This window comes from Chamaea fasciata, unplaced genomic scaffold (assembly GCF_029207755.1).
Source record: "Chamaea fasciata isolate MVZ Bird 193981 ecotype frontalis unplaced genomic scaffold, bChaFas1.0.hap1 SCAF_2, whole genome shotgun sequence".
Taxonomy (NCBI): domain Eukaryota; kingdom Metazoa; phylum Chordata; class Aves; order Passeriformes; family Sylviidae; genus Chamaea; species Chamaea fasciata.
In genome coordinates this window covers 45961884-45974637 of record NW_027094087.1, presented here as the reverse complement: position 1 = coordinate 45974637, position 12754 = coordinate 45961884, and the positions used below count along the sequence as shown (strand labels likewise).

Sequence of the window (12754 nt, the reverse complement as noted above, 5' to 3'; positions counted from 1 at the left end):
GCTGGGCTTAGGATCACTTCCGTGCTCATGAGACTGTCTATTCTTTCTGTAGGGTGAAATTAAAAGACTTTGAGTGTGTGGAAAGTGATGCTTTGTTTCTGCATGAATGAGCAATTACTTAATTGGCATGACTACAAACTGTCTTTGTCTAATATCTGCTTAGAGCAAGATAGGAAGCTATCGAGTGCTAATATATGATGCAACCAAAACTTCCAGAATCTTAGCAGTATTCAGGCATACCCTTCGCCCATTTTTTTTTTTTTTTACTCCTTTCAGTTAGCACAGCGAGAGCTAGGTGGGGCCAGACTGGGGTATGTTTCTCTCCGTTGAGTTTCTCTCTGTTAGTGAAGATCTTTTCTAGAATTGCTGTAGTGATGTATTGCATGATAAAGCAGCATCATTTCTTATTTATGTCTTAATAGAGTGTCTGAAAAGTAGGATGAATAACTCATAGGAGAAACTTCTGGTCAGTGTGATGAACCATGAGGAGACTAAGGGAGCTGTAGAAACATGAGGATTGCTTGAATAGGGACTAAATCCACACATATGGTGGTTGTGCTCAGTGGCACTCCCTAAGGAGGCTCTGTAATTACCTATGGGAGATACAGGTGTTGGCTGTGATTGCAGGTCTGTTATTTGAGCTCTTAATACCACTGCCCAGTAGAGTCTCCAGAAAACAGTTCTGTATTTCTGTAGTACCTGAACTTAGTGCCTTCGCAGCAGAAAATGGATTAAATGCACATTGTAGGAATTTAAGGTAACAGAGTTTTGATCTTGTTTTTAGAACAGCTATTTCCCCTTTTTCATGTGAGAAAGTATGGCACCTCCACAAGAAGAGTTCAATGCTTCGGTAGTTACAGGATATTTTATACAGATTGAGTACCACATTTGTGTAGCTGATATTGCATGGCCTTTTTAGGACTAAAATGTTGAATGTTTTTGTGGAAGGGTGTGCAGAACTACTCTAACATCACTATGCATGGGAGTACACAGGAAAGGGGATTCTGTTTTGGCAATCTGCCATATTTAAGTATGGGTTTTGGAGGCCTCTTTAACATACCAGGTTAAATTCAAGCATTTTTGTTTGTTTGCTTTGGCAGATGAAGGAGCATTAGTGAAAGGAGCAAAAAAACTTGGCTATGTCTTCACAGGACGGACTCCCCATTCTGTTATCATTGATGCGGTAAGTGGTGGATGTGCATGGCACAGGCTGCCAAGCTCATGCAGAGCATGAAGGGGTCTTCTCTGGTCCCTGTGAGGGCCTTTTCCCAGGATCCTACATGCTTATGTACACTGAGAAAAGTTGTCTTAATCTATTTGAAGATGCCAAGTCCTTTGCCCCTCTATGTGGCATGAGCGATAGGGAGTTGCAAACTTACATGGGAAATGACAGCGGTTGTGCCTGAAAAATATTTCCCTTGTCCAGGAAGCACAGATGGGAATGCTCACATTAGAAGGAAATTCATGTGTCTGGGAGGTTTTCTGAGTGTTGTGTTTAATGGTTGCTGTTCTTCTAAATGTTTCATTTCTTTCTTCTGAGTAAGATCTTCAGTAGAAGATGTATCTCCTTGACAAGCTGTGTATGCAGGGATGTGTAGTTTATGGATTGCTGTTGACACAGGCAGCCTCAGATTCACGGGGCTACATTCAGACTGAAGTTGCAGTCTAAGCTAAAGTGGCTCCAGATTTGCACAGATGCAGCTAGTAGGGTGCTTATTGAGAATAATGATTTTTTTTTTTGTCCCTCCTCTCAGGTATGTTCCCTTTCAAAATTCTTGGTACGCTGCCAATCTAAGCGGTTGAAACGTATCTTCTAGGACTTACCACAAACTTTTTATAAGTTCTCAGACTGTTTCTTAGTTGAAGGAGGAGAACTTAGGGTGAGCAGTGTCATCTAGAGCCATCTAAATGCTTCTCTCCTCTGCAGGAACAGCCAGGCCTACCCGGCCTGGTTGTATACTCATAATACGAATCTGGGGGCATTGTTAATCTATAACCAGCAATAAAAGCTGTCACTCCCAGAGATTCCTGTCTCTCCTGATAGCCTTCATCAGTGGCAGCAGGTAGAAAATGGTTTAGAGGTGCTTTTTAATCTTGGGGATGTTGCTGGATTGATATGTGCCTTGGGCACATCTATACTGCAGTTAGATTTTACTGCAGCAGTTTCTTGAACTGCATACTACAAAAACTACTGGAGTTCTATGACTCTGGTCACTCCTACTGCTCCTGTGCATTATACAACAGGAATGTCAGGTGTTTTAAAATCTTTCTCCTGCTTTAGGTTGTTCCTGCTCAGCCCCAGCAGAGAGTTGTGGGTGATAACAGCAATTTCTCCTCAGTTAGGTTTTTATGGCCATGAAAAATATAATTATTATTTTTGTGAGCTCAAATAAAAGAAATACTGAGGGAGGTTAGTCAAAGGTTTTTGTAATACTGAATCTGGAGGGCATGCTTATTTTAACTTGGAAAAATACTTACAACCTGTAATATGTCTCTTAGTTGGTGGCTATTGAGAGCTAGAGTATGCAGCTTAGCTTCCAGAGCATGCCTAATCAAAAAGGATATTAACTCCTTGTAATGGTGTAGCAGTAGTCAATGAAGGACGCCACAATTCAGGATATTGAATTAAGTTCAGTAAATAGGGCTCTGCATACTTTAACCAGTGGAGGGAGCCATTGCCACATTTATTTACTCTGGAATGTGAGACAAAGACACTGGATCAGCTCGTGGGTTTGTCCATGTAAGAATTTAATGTAAATTGTACTTTATAATAATACACTCTTTCTTTTGTTTTCTTTTTGTAGCTGGGGAAAGAGAAAACCTTTGAAATTCTTAATGTGTTGGAGTTTTCCAGGTAAGTTTTCCTCTAATATGTGAAATTCAGGGTAATAAGAAAACACTTCTTATAAAAAATGTTATTTAAAAAAAAAAAAGTTACAGCTGATACAGTAAAAAAAGCAGAACTTGAGATTTGTCCTAACCCTTCATCTTATTTCTGATGTACTATGAATGAGTTATAAACTGATGGCTGTTGGCATGTGATCATAAAACTTTTTCCTGCCACTGCAGATCTGTTCATTTATTGAGATGTTGCTGCCTGGAAGGGTCTCGCTGTGACTCATGGATATCCTGATTTGTCACTTGTCTACTTCAAGAACATACTTTGAGATTGCACTTTTAAAGTGCTTCTGCAAATTGCTTTTTCAGTAGATGGAAACTGCACCTGGAAGTGCCTCTTCTTAAGAACCATGCCAGCTATGAAAATGCAAACATTGCAAGCACTCCTAGTTTGTTAGATTCATTAGGATGGGCATTGCTTGGGTCACAAGAAGCGTTGATGAATCAGGCCCCTGAATTACTGGCAATAACAAGGTGCTTTCTCTTTGTCAGTTGGTAAAGTTATGTCAGTTTGGATGGTGCTGGTCAGCATTGCTTTTTTTCTGTTTATTTTCTCCTCTGTGTAGCACCTTCCCACCTGACCACTGAGGGAGATACTGTAATTAGTTTTTGAAAAGCGCACCAAAGTTTCCAAGTGTCAATAGGATGTGGCAGAAATTCTGGGCACGGCTATCTGCTGTCCTTCCAACCCCTCTTCAGGATAGATTTGTTTTGTCTGATGATATATGCCAAGAGCTTACTTTAGTGCACATGGTTCTTGAGTTCTAAAAAGTGGTTACATTTGTCAAAGCAACATCAAGAGGAGAAGGAAGATTGCTCTGTATTCTGTACACATTGGCAAAAAAGTAATGAGGAAGGAGGATTCTTCCAAGTTGGTCCTTTCCTAAGGAAAACTTTTATATGAAACTGCATGTTCTTATGGTTCCCTTGATGACAGTTGATTGGTTTGCCTCTGCTTCTTGGAAGTTTTGAGTTTTTTCCAGTGGCTCTTTTGAAGGAAAGATTGATAAGTAAAACATCAAAATTCCTTTAAAAAATTATCCTTGCCTTCCTTCCTTTGTTAAATGTTGGTGCACACTATGCTAGTGTCTACATTTTTTTTTTTAAAGATGTATGTCAAACTTGACTGTCCTGTCCTTTCTCAGGGTGTCTGACTTCCTTCTACTTAATTCCCACTGTGTGGGTCTGATCAGATCAATATAAAGAATTGATAGAGGCCAAGAACTGGTCTATACCATGATTCCTTTCTATGATGTTTTGCTTTCTTTTGAGTTAGGAAGTTCAATAACTGCTCTTGTCAGTGGATGGTTGTTTCAATGTCTGTTATGCGTGTAATAAAGATGTAATCAGCCTTAATGATTCCATTTCTAGGGTCCCCAAAGCAATTTTGCTTAAGGAATAAGGAAAAACAGGGAGAATAAATGTGAATCCCCTTCTTTCAAGATGATTTTATACTATCTTGCAATTCTTCAAGTTCTTGCTTACATTTGGGTGTAAGTCTGGAGTGCTTGCCAATGGGAGATGTAGGGCTGAAGCTGGAAATAGGCAATTTAATATATCTCCTTGTGGTCAAGGGTTGTGGGATCTTAAGTTACTGCTGTTATATCCCATTTAATCTCAGATGCACGAAATACATCTGAGAAAAATCACTGGCTAGAGCAGGAATTACTCTTTACCACTTTGACTAATGAAAGCAAATATTTCTCTTTCAATAGCAACAGGAAGAGAATGTCAGTGATTGTTCGAACTCCGGCAGGACAGCTACGTCTCTACTGCAAAGGGGCTGTAAGTAATTACACTGCCTCATGGAGAACACTGCCAGTTATTGTTTCAACAGCTGTGGCTGATGCTGACATTTCATGTCTCATACATAATACCTGTTGGCTTTTTGTTTAGGGCCAAGTGATTTAAGAGAGCTGTCATTCCTGCTCTGACTCCTTTTGCGGCTGGAAGACTGCTAGGCTTTCTATTGCCCAGTTGAAATCCTGAAACTAATGGGAGCAGTACCCTGACTGCAAAGCCAGGGCTTCACCCAGCTGTGCAGCAGGAGTTCAGGAACTGTAGTAAATACTGTTGTCTGAATTTATAACACTAAAATTTGTTTTCAGGTGCTTGGCTCTTGATCTGGTTTTCTTGCATCTCTGCACCTGCTGTTATTTGTCATCATGACTTGCACCATGTTGTGCTTCTGTCTTCACTGACAGGAGCAATAATTTAGCACAGTACGAAGGGTCCAAAACTAGCATTGTCCAAAGCCAGAGAGTGGTTCTAATTTCAGTGGAAAACTGTGGAGCTGGCTTTTTGCAACAGGGAAAATCTTTCTGACCACTGTGAGGATCTGGTTTGCTTGAATTTGTCATGACATATGTCATGTGTTCATAGGTCAGTGTTCACTACTCTGTTGCTTCCATTTACCTCCCCTGATTTGATAAAGATGTACTGGCTTCATGCTGGTGTGGTGGAAGTGAATTAAGCCTGCTGCCATTGTGTGATAGTTCACAACTTGCAACTTGCTTGTTCATGCTGTGCCTGAATTCACACCATTCTTTGGAGTGTGAGCAGGCAAACCTAGATGTACTAACGTGCTGCATCTGCCACTCATGTGAAATGCATGTTAACTGACTGTTCTGCATTAACTCTTCCACATTCTGATAGTCATCCTCTGTCCTGTTGCTTCAATAATAATTAGGTTTGTATGCCTGTCTGTAGTCAGTGCTAGATGTAAGTCTGTTTACTTAGCTTAAGAGCAGCTCTGTGAGTAGGTTCCTTGAATTGTGTGTTTGTTCTGGTAGTTATAAATAAAATCCAGAGACTTTAGATATGTAGGTAATGCTATATTTTGATTTGAGCTGTTAGCTGGGCCTTTTCAATTGTCCTTTGATTTACTGATAAAGAGGGCTGCTGCAGGAAGAAGGTTATTTTTGAGAGTATGTTGTGGCAGAGCATAATCAGTGTTTCTGCCTTTTGTTTTTTAACATCAATGGGAATCTTTTCTAGAAATGATTGCAGGAAACTCTACTGCACGGGACTGCAGTATATACTGAAGAAGACCAGACGTTTCTGTTGTCTGAAAGCCAATATATTGGTTTAGTAATTTATAGAGAAGTGTTCTGTACTACCCAGTAATTGGGGGCGTCTTTATGGAAAGAGGGAAGGGGGGAAGCATGTGCTTCTCTCCCTGTTATTTAAAGCAGATGCAGTATCTCTGCCTTTGGGCGCAATCCAGATTAATTCCTCAAATTGGAGTCTCTAAACCCCAAATATATTGTAAATACAGTTTTGTTTTTGATATTAGCAAATCGATTCAGGTTGTTTCTCTTGAGTTTGTAAACACACAAATGGAAACTTCGAATGTAGACTTACTGTGTTGTAATGAATTTGGTTTTTAATAGGATAATGTAATTTTTGAGAGGCTTTCAAAAGACTCCCAGTATATGGAACAAACACTGTGCCATCTTGAATACTTTGCAACGGAAGGTAAGAGAAACAGCATGCCATGAGAATTCAGTTTATGAAGTTATTTGCAGCATCTTCTGTGTTGACTAAGCTCTGTGGTGTCAACTAAGATGATTGTGAAGATAAATTAAGATGGGGTGTGTTGTCAGCAGATTAACAACTGTAGGTTGACTTCAACTGTAAGGAGGTTTTTGTCCAGCTTGTGTGATTTCAGCAGGGAAGTGGAATTTGGAAGGAAAAGAAAGTCTTCTGTGTGTCCTTGATTAAGGGAAAGGGCATGAGTTGTATTGCCCAGAACAACTAAATTACTTAGGAGCTGGAGGTGTTTTTACCAGGGTAGAAATTGGGTGCCTGGTGTCTCTGGCTTTACGAAGCAGAGTGACAACCTGGACATGCTGGGAAGCCTGGTAGCCTGAGACATCAAAGATGATCTGAAGTGATCTGTAACACTTTTGACTGATGTAACACCTCCGTTCAAAGGGAAGCACTGGGCTTTGTTCCCTCTTCTGACGTAGCATAGGACACCTGAGTTACAGTAAAACCATGAAACAGTGTTTTTCTTCCAAAATCTTAAAACATCATTCAACTTTCAGAATTTTTTTTTTTACAGACTTCCATGTTCCCCATTGTGGAACTTTTGTGTTTTATGACACGCGTTCCTTTTGTGCTTGATTTGTGACAGAAAAAAATAAATTAATTCTCTATGTTAATTTTTGTCTGTGGTCTAATAAATTGGTTTTTATACTTCATGGACCCTCTTTGCTATATTAACTCTCATTATTACTGTGAGTTACATTGGTACACTGAAGGAGAACACAGTCTTGCTAAAAGGAAGCATGGGGCTGTGCAGGATGTTTGCCTAAGTAACATCACCAATCATGGTATGTAGCCTGTTCTTTAAAATGCTCTTTTTAAAAATACATGAAAGGCAAGCTTGCTTTCATACTTAGTTAAAAAAAAAATTGTCCAATACTCTCTTGATTTGCAACCAACATTAGTGGCCAAAATGAACCAGATTTGTGGTTTATATTTGTAAAAATTCAAGTGCTTAAAAAATGTGCAGGGAGATTTTGTGGAATTCAGTGTTTTAACAGTGCGTGTTAGAAGCTCTTGTTCCAGCATGAGGGTTAGAATTTAACATTCATTACATACGAACAATTCAATGATACTCTGTGTAATTTTACTGTGGATAATGACTGTCTTCTGTTTTGCAGGTCTGAGGACGTTGTGTATTGCTTATGCTGATCTGTCAGAGAAGTCTTACAGAGAGTGGTTGAATGTCTACAATGAATCCAGTACGGTTCTGAAAGACAGAACTCAGAAGCTGGAGGAGTGCTATGAGATCATTGAAAAGGTAAAACATACTTTTTTCATGATCAGATGCAGATTCCCTTACATGTGTATTTTCCAGTGGGATTTGGGCTTTATACAATGGAAGAAACTACTAATTTCATAGATGAGAAACTGAAAAGTTGTTTTTAGATGATAACCTGTTCAGTCGACAGTTTTAATCTGTAAATTGGAGATGAATTTATGAATAAAAGCAACTTCTACTTAAAAGTCCTTTTCTCACACTTTTAAAAATCCTCCTGTTTTGTGTAAGGTTGTTGTAACTTGATGAAGATACTATATGTAAATCATTGTGTTGCAACAAGTTCCCATGTACTAGGGTATGAAAAGATGTGTGCCTTTTCATACAGTGGTCAAATTCAGCATTTTTGTAGGCTGTTTGTAGGTGTAGGGCTCACCAAAACTTGTTAGGGGCACGGGCTAAAAAAGGATGAAAACCTGCACTCCGTGCAAATTGCCGAGCTCTTAATTTTAGAAGGGGAAAGTAGGTGTCAGAGAACCTATTTTGAACGCTAATCCTACTGTGAACGAATTGTTAAAATGCCAACGCTAGGGGCCAGTGTTTCTCTGAGCCGTTTTGGTCTTGCTGCTGTCTGAAGTGCTGGTAGTTGCGCTCCTCACCTGCACAGGTTCATGCTCTTTTTCCCTCTAGCCCCAGGTATTTAATTTTATTCAGTGGCTTCTTTATAACATGTTTTGAACTTCAATATATTTTCAAATTAATATTAAAATACTTACTGGGTTCTGGAGCACTGTTGTTCATTTAAGTTAGTTGGGACAAATTGTAGCATTATAGAATGGCCTGGTTTGGAAGGGACTGTAAAGATAATTGCATTCCAATCCTCCTGTCATGGCCAGGGACACCTTTCTAGACCAGGTTGCTGGAGCTCCATCCAACCTGGCCTTGAGTACTTCCAGGGCTGGGGCATCCACAAAGAGAGAGAGACTAGGATAGAAGCTAACTTTCAGAGAGTAAGAAAAAAGCTCCAAGAACTCCTTGAATAAGGGCTGAAGATTGGGTCTTCCTTTTCCAAGTCATGCCCAAACTGGTCTTTTGTGTTTATAATGTGTCAGTAACAGTGTGCTTATGTCATCCTTGGTTCTGTAGGTTTGGGTAGCTCCTTTCAGCTTTGTGTCTTGCACTGTGCTCTCATACTCTTCTCTTTTCACTGAGGTGAAAAATGAACATTGCTTTTGCTGTACTTTAAAATGTGTTCTCAAGCTTCAGATAATTTTTGGTCATCTACTTTTGGCCTTTTTCACAATTTCATATCTTGTTTAAGAACAAAGGGAACCTGCGAGTGCATTGTAGAATTGGAGTTAGGAACTATCCACTGTATGCCTTCCTGTTAATGTTTGCTTGCTGGTCATGTCAGGAAGCAGGTCTTACAGATAAACTGGCATTTGGCTGTAACACAAAATATAATGTATTTTAACAGGCTGGGGTTTTTCCATCTAAGGGGTCAAATGGGACCAACAGAGCTACTTTTTCAGTCTGAGTGCTGAGATTGCTGGATCACAGTGAAGGTGCACATGTGGAGACAAACTTGAACTGACTTCCTTCTGCAGCCATATGCTGGCTCAGAGGGCTTCAGCAGGTGCAGTGCCTACTCCCCTGCTGAGGAAGCTCAGCCATGCTGATGCCAGTGCTGTCATGTGTAACTTCTGAACAAGTGATTTTGGGGAAAAAGACAATCTACAATTGCACACTTGCATTATGTTTGTAATCTTCAAATGTCAACAGAGCTGATGTTTCATTGAGAGGCTGTAGAGTACTAAAGCATAGTGACTTGCATGAGTTGATTCTGCTACATTTGCCAGCTGAATCTCTCATAGCAAAAATGAAGCTCTGTCAAGACCTGTAACGAATGCTGACTTGCACACTGTGTGGATAGCCAGTTGCCCTTCTGTTCTTTAAGCGTCCTTAGATTCATACAAGTGGGAGCTGCTTTTAATCCCCTGTCCATCGAATCATGGAAAGGTTTGAGTTGGAAGAGGCCCTTCGAGATCATGTAGTTGTACCCTGCCCCCCAACCATGGACAGGGACACCTTTCAGTAGACCCTGATGCTCAAATCTCTATCCAGCCTGGCCTGGAACACTTCCAGGGATAGGTCCACCACATCTGCGGGCAAACCTGTTCCAGCGTCTCAGCACTCCTGTCATTAATCCTGAACTGAACATACCCTCTTTCAGTTTAAACCCATCGCTGTTGGTAAACATTCTTTATTCATTTCTCATATAAGCCCACTTTTTATATAGAAAGGCCACAGTAAGATCACACTGAAGCCTCATCATTCCTAGGCTGAACAGCAGCAACTTGCCTTACTACTTCTGTTCATTCATCTTCATTTTTGTTGAATAATTTTAGTCCCTGCAAAGAACAGAATATGCCACCTTTTGCTGAGCAATTTCTGAAATGATGCACTATATCTAAACTTATTTCAATTTGTTTTAAGCTGAACATCTTTGCACGTGTAAGAAATTGTTAAAATGCTTTTAGAGGTAAAATCTGAGTAGTCTGTACCTTTTGACAGGGTTTATTTCTTAGCTATTTTTTTCCCTGTTTTTAGCCAAATCTTCTCAAGCGATTGTTTTTGAATTGCCTGAAAATATGGCTAACTATGTATTAAATTCACTGTACAAGACATGTATTTCTGGCAGACATATGTATGTTGATTAGAGATACTTGGATTGATTAATGTTCATACCGCTTGTATTACACAAATGTAATGATTAGATCCATAAATAGTTGCAGTAATTTTTGCTTTGTGATTGTATCCAGTCTGTGTGTACATTTTATAGGTGAAAATTAGTTTAAATGATGTGATGCCAAATAATTTTTGTTTTGTGAGCTTAAATATATAAACTGACTACTAATCATGTTGCTATGGTGATTAGTGAATGGTCTACTATGTATGTTCATCTATAGGCTAACTTTGGGCTTTTATAACTTCAATCAATTATTCTTGAAATGTTGCCATCTTTCTCATCAGAAACACTGTTCCATTTTCTACCTCTTGAAATGTGAATTGTATGCAGAGGAAGTAGAAGAGCCACACTAAATTTACTGTGGTGTATATTGCTTCTCAAAGTGCAGTGTTAGCTGTGAGATGCAACATGCTGTCTTAATTCCTTTTTTGAGTATGTTCCAAACAGAGGCTTATCTTAACAGAATTTGAGGGATTGTTTTCTTTTTTATTTTTCCCCAGGATTTGCTGCTTCTTGGAGCTACAGCCATTGAAGACCGCCTGCAAGCAGGTGTTCCAGAAACAATAGCCACACTAATAAAGGCAGAAATTAAGATATGGATTCTGACAGGTGACAAACAAGAAACAGCTCTCAATATAGGTATCTATCACTCTGATTACTCTGAATTTGTCTGATATGTGGCATGCAAGATGTACTGTGTGGATTTTAAAATAGAATTGAGCCTGCTGCTTATAGAATGGTTCCTCAGTAGCAGGGCACAGCCTTGGAGAAGGGATTTTGTAGACAAGTCTTCAGTATGGGAGTATATTCTTTTTAAAATTATTTTATTATTGTTTTAAGGCAAAAGGGACCCTTCTGTTCTTGGTTAAATGCAGTTCTAACAGAATGAATATATATAACTCTTCTTTCTGATGGTAGCAGGAGAGCTCTACCAGGCTAATGTTTCAGAAATGGTTTTAGAGCTTTTTTTTTTCTTTTCTTACTCTCTGCCTTTGAATTGAGTTTGGGATACAATGGGAAATAGGATAATGCAAAGCGTTTATAGTTTACAGCATCTTCCAAACCATGTCTGTGAACATAGGTGGATTATTCAAGCTTAAATAATTGACCCTGCTGTCCCCTTATGGCAAATCTGTTAGAATATAGTAAAGACTTGGTAAAGGGACATAACCTAATGTTGGCACACCCCTTGTCATGCTACACCTCCCAAATGTCCCATCTTTGGCCACAGAATGCCATGATGCTTTTGTGTTCTTTTTGATCATTTTTCTCCCTATCACTGGTAAGTCTGCCCAGAGAGGGAGAAAGGCACTCTTGTGATCTGATATCTCACCTAAGTAAGTTTAGTTCAAGTGCATTTTAGTTCTGCCAGTAATAGCCTGAAATACACCCAGATCTCTCTGTGTGCAGTTCCAAATGTAAAAATCCCAATTGGTCACATTATTCATATAATTAGGGAATCTTGAAGTCTATATGAGCTCAAAAAGACTGAAGAAATAACTCCTTTAACAGAAGGCAACATATGCTGCTCAGGCTCTACAATTGCATTTAGATTTGCAGATTAGTCTGTTTAGATGTACAGGTGTAGGTTAAAAGGAACTTTAATAGCATAGGTTGCTTTCTCAAACACAGTCAAAATTCTCTATCAGTGATTCTCTGTAAGTGAATTAGGTTATTTTTTGGGAAGTTTTGGGCATTTGCTTTTAATCTGGTTTGTTTTGCGGTGGTTTTTTTTTTTATTTTTTCTTTTGGTTGACTCAGTGAAATTTCAGAATGAAGTCTGCTGGACTGACTAGAATTTTTGTGTACTTCTCAAAACCAGATCAAATTTCATGTATCTTTGTATGTTAAAGGTGATACCAAGAGGTGAAATAACTTGCTGAACTGCTACAGCTGTAGTAGAAGTACAGTGGATGGCCTAAGTAGACAATTTCTTTAAAGGCTAGTTATCTGGTTTGAATGACAATCTGTGGATTTTCCTTTCTTTACAAGCAGTAGTTAACTTGGGGAGGGAAACACTGTCTTTTGACTAATTGGAAAAATGTAGCTATGCATTTTGGTGTAAGTACCTGAAATGAGTTCATATATTAACCAACAGCAGCTACCTTGAACCACCAGTAAATGAGCTAATGCTGAAGACTGTGAAGGATACGAACTTCCAGCTTTCTCTAAAACTGTTGGTTTGTTGTTTCTTTTATTATAGCAACTTGAGAAGAATAACAATCTCACTTAAAACTTCTAAATTATCCCTGAGTTTAAGGTACAGTTTGGTAGTAAGACTCTAACTTCATTAGCTTCATGTTCAAGTTGGCATGAAAGTATAAACATGTGGCACCCTT

General features: G+C 39.2%; 1 protein-coding gene across 7 annotated transcripts in view; it reads left to right on the top strand.

Moving 5' to 3' along the window:
- Positions 1-12754, top strand: part of ATP8A2 (ATPase phospholipid transporting 8A2) — a 302792-nt gene that overhangs the window by 64996 nt on the left and 225042 nt on the right. For all 7 annotated transcript variants that reach the window (XM_066175899.1, XM_066175896.1, XM_066175897.1 and 4 more), the window contains 6 exons: positions 1101-1183; positions 2805-2854; positions 4614-4683; positions 6291-6375; positions 7569-7708; positions 10916-11054. In XM_066175899.1, coding sequence (XP_066031996.1) covers positions 1101-1183; positions 2805-2854; positions 4614-4683; positions 6291-6375; positions 7569-7708; positions 10916-11054 — 567 coding nt within the window. The remainder of the gene's footprint in view (positions 1-1100; positions 1184-2804; positions 2855-4613; positions 4684-6290; positions 6376-7568; positions 7709-10915; positions 11055-12754) is intronic.